Source organism: Alligator sinensis, unplaced genomic scaffold, assembly GCF_000455745.1.
Source record: "Alligator sinensis unplaced genomic scaffold, ASM45574v1 scaffold330_1, whole genome shotgun sequence".
Taxonomy (NCBI): Eukaryota; Metazoa; Chordata; order Crocodylia; family Alligatoridae; genus Alligator; species Alligator sinensis.
This window is the reverse complement of record NW_005842178.1, coordinates 1,339,069-1,348,566: the sequence shown is the minus strand read 5'-3', so window position 1 is coordinate 1,348,566 and position 9,498 is coordinate 1,339,069. Positions and strand designations below refer to the sequence as shown.

The 9,498-nt window shown below is 47.1% G+C and overlaps 1 protein-coding gene across 1 annotated transcript in view; it reads left to right on the top strand.

The window, feature by feature from the left end:
* DNAH3 (dynein axonemal heavy chain 3) overlaps positions 1–9,498 on the top strand; it is a 129,549-nt gene that overhangs the window by 5,085 nt on the left and 114,966 nt on the right. Inside the window, exons 2-4 of the mRNA XM_025207009.1 lie at positions 2,188–2,384; positions 5,762–5,831; positions 8,783–8,884. Of these exons, the coding sequence (XP_025062794.1) occupies positions 5,799–5,831; positions 8,783–8,884 (135 nt within the window). The 5' untranslated portion in view covers positions 2,188–2,384; positions 5,762–5,798. The remainder of the gene's footprint in view (positions 1–2,187; positions 2,385–5,761; positions 5,832–8,782; positions 8,885–9,498) is intronic.

Sequence of the window (9,498 nt, the reverse complement as noted above, 5' to 3'; positions counted from 1 at the left end):
CAGTCACTTAATTTATTGATGAGGATGGGGTGAGAGACAGTGTCAAAGGCCTTCTTAAAGTCTAGAAAGACTATGTCCACAGTGACACCATCATCCAAGAATTTAGTTACTTGGTCGTAAAAGGCAATCAGGTTGGTCTGGCAGGATCTGCCTTTGGTGAAGCCATGCTGATTGCCCCTGAGCATGATCTCCCCTGCAGGCCCCCCACAGATATGCTCCTTGATGATCCTCTCCAAGATCTTCCCGAGCACCGAGGTGAGGTTTACAGGCCTATAATTACTTGGGTCTTCCTTCCTCCCCTTCTTAAAAATAGGGACCACATTAGCCAGTTTCCAATCCCCCGGCACCTGGCCAGATGATCACGAATGCTCTTACAGCTGGGCCAAAGGCTCCGCGATGACCCCTGCCAGCTCTCTCAACACCCTTGGGTGGAGGGCATCTGGACCTGCAGATTTAAAAATGTCTAGCCCTTCCAGAACAGCCCTAACTACATCTGCACTGACTGAAGGCTTGATAGAGCTATCCCCAAGATTGTCCCTACCTCTGGTAGGTGGGATATCCCGGTCCCTGTTCAGGAAGACAGAGGCAAAGAAACTGTTAAAAATATCAGCTTTTTTGTCTGGCTTCCTCCCTTTCTTGTCTGACTTCCTCCCTCCCTGTGCCATGGACCCAAGCTGGGGTCTGTTGGGTGCTCCCCCCTCACTGCCACAGCAGTAGGGACGCAGCCAGATGCCATCCGGCATGGCCTCCTGAGGCAGAGAGGGCAGGGAAGGGGGTTATTCCTCCCTCTACCCGCTCTGTCCTCAGGGGACTGCAACAGGGTCTGCCTGCCCCGGCTGCCACAGCTGCTGCTCGCTCCCTGCACTGGGTGAGTGGCGAGATAAGCTTCCTCTTGCCCCACTCCACGCCAGATGGAGGGGGGAATAATCACCATTCCTGCCCCCTGCCTAAGGGGCCATGCTAGCCGGACTCTGGTTGCGTCCCTGCCGCTGGAGCAGTGAGGGGGGGAGTGACCATGTCGGGGGCAGCAGCCCTTGTCCTGTTGTCCGGGGAACGTGAACCTCTTCCTGATGGGGGGACCATGGGTGGGGGGGCCAGAGCTGCCGCTGATTATGCAGGGTGAGTGGTGGCACCTGGGCTTGGAGGTGGCCATAGCTCCCCAAACTCCTCTAGCACCACTGCTACTGCTTGCCCTTCACAGTCCTCAGCAGCTTTCCCTGACCCACAGTGCGGCCCCCCAACCAGGAAGAGGCTTGCACTCTGGGACACTGTGACAGGGGCTGCTGCCCCCAACATGGTTGCTCACCCCTTGCTGCTCCAGTGGCAGGGGCAGGGCATGGCCAGAGCCTGGCCAGCATGGCCTCTTAGGCGGGGAGGCAGGAAGGGGGTTATTCCCCACCGGGAAGAGGCTTGTGCTCCCTGGACACCATGGTAGGGGCTGCTGCCACCATCAGGGGCCCTGCTCCCTTGCTGCTCCAGCGGTAAGGCAGAGGTGCGACTAGAGCCCAGCCGGCAGGGCCCCTTAAGTTGGGGGGCAGGCGTCTGGCGAAGGGGGCAGGAGGGGGCTTATCCTGCCTCTTGCTTCCTGCAAGGAGTTAGTGGTGGTGGCAGTCAGGGTGGGCAGACCCCACTCTGATCCCCTGGGGGCAGAGAGGGGAATAACCGTCCTCCCTGCCTAAGGGGCCCATGGTGGCCGGTGTTTGGCTGCACCCCTGCCACTGTTGCAGCAAGGGAGGAGCACCCGGCAGCCCCTGGTTTGGGTCTGTGGGACAGGGAGGGTGGAATTCAACCCAGATCACTCCAGGCTACTGCTGGAGCTGGCTGTGCCCCTGTTGCTGAAGCAGCCAGCAGAGAAATGTAGGTCCGTGGTGGTGGGACGGGGAGAGGGAGCGGGGAAATGAACCTCTTCCCTGCTCCCTTCCAGGGTCAGCGTTTGGCCAGGTCCCTGCCCTTACTCCGGCCAGGGACCAGAGGGGTGGGGCCAGCCCTGTTCCACTGGAGCAGAGAGGCCAGCCCAGGGGGGGATGCTGGAAGACTCTGGTTTAACTTAAACCAGGAAGGGGTCTGCATAAACCAGTTTGAGCTCAATCATTTAAGCTTGATATTACATTCAGCCAGGTTTATCTCAAACTGGTTTTGGCCATTTTGAAACTGGTTTATGTGCACTGAACGTATGTTCCGTTACAGGTCTAAACCAGTTTCTGATCACTTAAACCGGTTTATGTGTACCCCCTCCTCTGCACCAGTTGGACCTTCACTTCAAGAGGATTCTTCAGTAATGGATGACCCCGCTCCACCCGAAGAGGACCCCCGCAATGAGACTATATGGACTGAGACACTTTTCTTCAAACCACTTCTTCCACCATTGCGGACCACCGTAACGGGTTCGTGTGTATCTATCCTCTTTCTCTCTGTGTCATGAACCCCCCGCTGCTTAGTTGGCTAACATTGTATCTCCTGTAACCTAGTTGTGTTCCCCTTCTCACCCCCATCCCTCTAATGTTAGTCCCTTGCTCGGGCGCTGTGTGTTTCCCTACCAGCTTTGTCATCTTTTTTGGATTCACAATCCTAAACATCTACTAATAAAAGTCAGTCTGTTCCTAGCCTTCAACTTACAGGAAATCTGTTTGAAATTTGTACGCAGTGCAGGGATGTGTGACCTGTCTGGGCCTCTCTTTTTCTGAATGAGTGCATGTCTTATTTTAGGTTGGTTTGTTTACCTTAGACTAAAATCTTTGTAGACAAGGAACATGTCTTAAGACTTATAATGCTCTAGGATGTATAATAATCGATGGTGTTGCATGGCTGAATAAGAACCACCCTGAAAAGCTATCTTGAGTTTCTCAAGATTTTGAGTTCAGTTTGGTGAATACACATAATCTTGTATCTTGATGCTGTTGTCACACACATGGGAAAGACAAGAAACCTCTGTGCTCCATATTTCTGTGTAGTCCATGGCAGCTGCAGCGAGGATTGACTCTGACTCTGATAGGGTTCAATGCATGTGCTCCCAGTTTGGGTCTGTGGGACAGGGAGGGTGGAATTCAACCCAGATCACTCCAGGCTACTGCTGGAGCTGGCTGTGCCCCTGTTGCTGAAGCAGCCAGCAGAGAAATGTAGGTCCGTGGTGGTGGGACGGGGAGAGGGAGCGGGGAAATGAACCTCTTCCCTGCTCCCTTCCAGGGTCAGCGTTTGGCCAGGTCCCTGCCCTTACTCCGGCCAGGGACCAGAGGGGTGGGGCCAGCCCTGTTCCACTGGAGCAGAGAGGCCAGCCCAGGGGGGGATGCTGGAAGACTCTGGTTTAACTTAAACCAGGAAGGGGTCTGCATAAACCAGTTTGAGCTCAATCATTTAAGCTTGATATTACATTCAGCCAGGTTTATCTCAAACTGGTTTTGGCCATTTTGAAACTGGTTTATGTGCACTGAACGTATGTTCCGTTACAGGTCTAAACCAGTTTCTGATCACTTAAACCGGTTTATGTGTACCCCCTCCTCTGCACCAGTTGGACCTTCACTTCAAGAGGATTCTTCAGTAATGGATGACCCCGCTCCACCCGAAGAGGACCCCCGCAATGAGACTATATGGACTGAGACACTTTTCTTCAAACCACTTCTTCCACCATTGCGGACCACCGTAACGGGTTCGTGTGTATCTATCCTCTTTCTCTCTGTGTCATGAACCCCCCGCTGCTTAGTTGGCTAACATTGTATCTCCTGTAACCTAGTTGTGTTCCCCTTCTCACCCCCATCCCTCTAATGTTAGTCCCTTGCTCGGGCGCTGTGTGTTTCCCTACCAGCTTTGTCATCTTTTTTGGATTCACAATCCTAAACATCTACTAATAAAAGTCAGTCTGTTCCTAGCCTTCAACTTACAGGAAATCTGTTTGAAATTTGTACGCAGTGCAGGGATGTGTGACCTGTCTGGGCCTCTCTTTTTCTGAATGAGTGCATGTCTTATTTTAGGTTGGTTTGTTTACCTTAGACTAAAATCTTTGTAGACAAGGAACATGTCTTAAGACTTATAATGCTCTAGGATGTATAATAATCGATGGTGTTGCATGGCTGAATAAGAACCACCCTGAAAAGCTATCTTGAGTTTCTCAAGATTTTGAGTTCAGTTTGGTGAATACACATAATCTTGTATCTTGATGCTGTTGTCACACACATGGGAAAGACAAGAAACCTCTGTGCTCCATATTTCTGTGTAGTCCATGGCAGCTGCAGCGAGGATTGACTCTGACTCTGATAGGGTTCAATGCATGTGCTCCCAGCTCCTCTGCTGCCATTGTAGGGTTCAATAACTGTTAGGCAGAAAAGCTATTAGAGGCTGTGTGGGAGCCTCTTGGAGGAGCTAGGAGAAGAAGAGGTACCAGATTTGTTTGTAGTGGTTGACCCCATTTGAGCCAACATTTTGGGAACTTCATGAGCTTGGATTCTGGATTCAACGGCTTGAACACTTAAGGCAGGGGTTCTCAAACTCTGGGTCGTGAACCCCCGGGGCGTTGCAAGTAACTTAAAAGGGGGCTGCAAACTTCCCAGGGGGTATGCGCGGTGGTGTGGAGTGGTGGATGGCAGCAGCGGCTGCTGCATGCGAGCTCCCTGTCCCCCGCCGCCGCCATCCAGCACTCGTGGTTGTGGTATCACCAAGTTTGAGAGCCTCTGCCTCAAGGTATTTTTTCCTCCTTGCAAATATCAGGTTTTGGATTTATCTTACCTTTGCTGGTTGGGAGATTTCCCCCACCCTATCCCAGTTCAGTTTATTGATAATCTCTCCCAAAGTGTGCAGGTAATTTCTGGGTGTATAATAGTCAACGACCCCATAGGAATACTGTATTGATTACTGAGCCATTTCTCCTTGGCCACAGTGATACACCATACTGGGAGGCCTTGTTCTCTAGCCAACTATGACCAAGTAGAGGAAGAGGGGGGAGAAGGAGGGGGCGGAAAAGCAGTCATTCTTATGTCTCCTAGCAACAAAAATGCTGTCACCTTGGTTACCAAGCGAAGAAGTGAAAGGCATGTCACAGAAGTTCACTTGAGCTGGGAGCAGCCGCCAGGCAGAGGCAGTTAGCCAGGGCAGCAGCAGGTAGCACCCCCTTTCCCACCTCCAATCCCAAGACACGCACCCAGGAGATTAGGCCAAGGCATAATGGGTGCAAATCTGTCTTTCTGTTCACCTTGCACTTCGATGTTTGCTCATGTCTCATGGCAATAAATGTATGCAAATCTCTGCACTAAATCCCAAACTGGGAGGCAGAGTGATCCTGAGGCATTAGAAGAGGAGAGGCAGGGGAGAGGCAGTGGGAACGGGGAGAGGGCATGAGGCAGGGGGGTGGGAAAGCGCCTGGAGGCGAAGGAAGCAGGGGAGAGAGTTTGAGGTTTAGAAGAGTGGAAGAAAACTTGGGAAAAGGACAACAGGAAGCTGGGTTAGAGAGTTCAGGTGAGATACTGGTAAAAAGGGAACTTGTAGTGGGGCAGAAGAGTAAGAGATCCTGGGAAGAGAGGAGAAGGGAGCTTAGTATAGGTTGCAGGGGAGAGGGAAGGGAGAAGGGAGCTTGCAGAAGAGGCTTCCTTCTTGCTGATGAAGTGTGTGGAGAGAGGATAGGGCACTGGAGGGGAGCTGTTTGTTGTAATCTTGTCTGCAGAATCCTGAATGGAAAGTGTGTCCTGGAAATTTCCCTAAATATTCCCTGAATATGCATGTAACTCTTACCAAGGCATTTATTTTAAGAAAAATAACATCATCTCTACCTTTTAAGAAGAAAAGAAACAATTTGAACAAAACCTGAGTTTACAATGAAGTCAACCCAGACACCGAGTCTCCGGCGGGTAAGTGTAATTTACTATTGAGGCTGCCTGAAATATTGAAAATTACATTTGAAAATCTCAGATAAAATTGGCCCTCTGTGATTTGTTTTTACGGCTGATTTACAGTTCAAAGTGTTTGAAGAAGCTGCTGCTGCATATTTATTGGACTGTGGCTTTTGTAAAATATCTCCTTGAATAAGTACTATAGTTCAAACATGCTGAGCCAAAAGGATATTAATTTTTGAAAATGGTTTTAGCAGTGTACGTGTCAAGTAATGGCTTTCCTGATAACTCCTATAGCTTTAAAGATGAACAATCCCTTAATAACCTGTTTTGTTCACTTTCAAAATACAAAAACCTTAAGGGCCAAATTCAGCAATCTTGAACAGGGAAATGTCCTTGTGGGTCAACTGGGGTTTTTCTTGAAGAAGGGCCACAGAATATAGCTTAAAGCTGTGATTTGCCTTGCATTTGTGTGTGCCAGAGAATAGCAGGAAGTCCTATCTTCTGGAGGTAAATCAGAGAATTCCTTTCACAAATTCAATTTCTAAGTAAGCTGTACACTGGGTATTGAAAGAAGAGGAATGCGGTTGGCTGAAGTGGGTTTGGACTGTCTAGTTATCTGCTGTAGTCACATGGGTCTGTTGTCAGTAGCCATTTCGCTACAAAAATATATCAGAGAAATGTCCTATCAAAATAATACATTGTGGAAGTGCAGTTATTTCAGATAATACCTGCCTCTTCCATGGTGATTTAATGCACTTGTCTTCAAATGCAGCAGCATACTTGTAAGCTTTGTTTTTATTTTTTTTGTAACTCATCATCTTTTGTAGCTGTGTTTTACTGCGCTCTTAAAGGGCACACAAGTGGCACAAAACAAATGGTCATTGTTGCAGTATGACACTTTAGCCTTTTCTGATACTGTAATTAATTTCCTATCTGCCTATGGAATGGTTTTTATATATATATTATTATAGTGGTTTTTATTAAATATATATTTATATACACAAACATATACATTTTACATATAATATATTAAGTATATATATTATTATAGAGTGGTTTAAATATATATATGAGCAATTAACACTTTGATTTATTTAATTTCAAACTACATTATACATAGGGTGACCACACATCCTAGTTTGGCGGGGACAATGCCAGATTTCATAGGCTGAAGGTTGGGGGCAGGCTGGGCCGGACACTGTTCCTCCTGCCTGGGGTGGGGATTGGGTGGGATGGGGATAGTGTCCCGGATTTCCTTAAAAAAAATATAGTCATCCTAATTATACATAGCTATTGCTTGTATGTATTGATGCAAATTAAGTGCAAAATTGTGCCTGAAACTGAGTAGGTATGTTAGAGGAAAAGGGTACAGGACAGCTTCCTTGGGCTAGAGAGGATTGTGTACTTTTAGCCCTTTCATGAGTGCTGTGACAGAGGTGGTCTATCAGCTGGTGTTCCCCAGCCTGCTGGCAGCATGATCTGTGCAGAGGCATAGCCAGGTGATCCTTGGGAATGGATATTGTGGGTGTAAGCTTGGCACTCTAATAGAAGTCATTTGGAGCTCTGCCCTTGACTTCAGGAGAATTTCATGTCCGCATGGGGGTGGAATGGATGGCACTGCATATTTTATCTTTTTAAATTGATGGTTAAAAACACTTTTAAGTATGTTCCCCACACATCCTCTGGACTCATCCTGCCCTAAGATGGTTCCAAGGCACCAGGGGCACTCTGTTGGCTATGACAGCTCTGCCCTGCTGCTTCCCCTCCCTACCCCCATATTAGTGCAGAACCAGCAGGGGATATTTCCTAAATCAGCTGTTAATATTGTTTGCCCAGAAAGGTAACATGACTAGTATTTCCAGTTGCAGCATCAGAATTATGCTTTAGGAATCCCAGCAGTGCAGATTGCAGCATGCCAGATAACACTGCATCTCATTCATCAACATGCCCATTAGCTATTATATTTTAAGGTATAAATAACGTATAAGAACTCATACCAAATTGCTGTCCTGCCTATACTTTACGACCCTGCACTGGTGGCGTCACTTTGTGTACTAGAAGATTATGGGTTCTGGCATCTCCTGAGCCTATGTATGCAAAATTAAAACAAAGTGGCGGGGGGGGGGGGGGGGGGAAGGGCTTGCTTTACAATGAGAACTGCTATTGAGATCAGTCCTATAGCACGGTGGGCTAAATTATATCCTCTGGAAAAAAAATGTGAAGAAAAGCATACTTGGAAGACTCCACATGGTATGCCAGAAAGCTATCTCAACACACTGTTTGAGGACGTGCTGGGGACGTGGTCCTAGAACTTGGTAAATGGTAGAAATGCTTTGACTTTTAGCATACTTGGGGTAAGGAGTCTTCTGCTCTGTTTTCTGTCTTCCATCCTAGAGGACTAGCTTCCCCTGGCACTTTAAAAAGCATTTCAGTTGTAATGTCAGTAACATTACAGTTTAATTTCCTTTTTTCTAGTAAAAACTTGGTTGAAGTTTCACATTCTCCTCAGGTTGGACAGTGATGAGTCAGATTCCTTGGTTTCTAGTCCAGTTCATGTTTTGGCACACATGCTCTACCACAAAACTCACATTGAGATTTTTCCAGAATACCCACAAGTGTTTTAATATGAAAAAATCCCTTTATGTTTTATACAAATACCTTTTTTTTTTTTTTTTTAACTAAACAGCAGCATTTTGCTCATGAATTATCTGATTGAAAGATTCTTAGGAAATCAGTATTTTCTTTATAATAGATAATTTATCAAAGGACCAGAGAGAAATCAAAGACAACAGTGCAGTCAGAAAACTCATTTTCGTCTGAGTAACCCATGCTGAAGAATGTCAGTTTCTGTAACAGAATAAATGCATTTTTTATGATTAGGAATGTCCTTGTCTTTCATGAATAAAGCTCTTTTTCCAGCAATGTAGTTTATAAAAAAATTGTAAAACATTTTTTATCTCCTGTAGTCACAAAATGATTCTGTATATAACATGAGTCATTCCAAAGGAATACCCGAGTTACCACCCTTGCCACCTTCTGTATCATCAGGACCTTCAGAATTGTATCAGGTATGCATTATCTTTTTCCTTACTGTATAAAACATTACATTACAACTATTGGAATACCTGTAGGCCATAGTTATTTTAAGGCTTTGATGATGATGAAATAAAAAGGACGGATTAAATTTGCTAAGTACGTGTTTGGATATTATAGCAGTACTAGTTTGGAGGGTAAAGTTATCATTAGAGTTTCTGTTAGGACCTAGACATTATGTTTTGTATCCAATTGAAACGTGATATACAGATTCATAGACCAGTACTATTTCCCCTCAATTTTGGATTATTTGGGCATTCATCCCTTCTCCTCCCACTATTGCATGGACAGCCTTTCCACCCCCCCACTAACCCTGCTCCCTGCTACATAAGTAGCACAAGTGAGCACCCCCCACTAATGCAGTCATATGGGCAGTGCACTCACTGGGCCTCCTGCTGTGTGCTCTGTCCCAAAACCCTGGTTGCTACTACTGGGGTTTACCCAGCCTGAGTTGGGAGGGGGTTGGTGGGGGACCACGAGGCAGGGGGAGCTCTGATTTGCCCTCCCCACTACTACAGCTCAGGTTGGGCAAATCCCAGCCAGCAGGTCACTGCTGCTGGCTTCTCTCTCCCCAGTCCCTCCCCCCTTC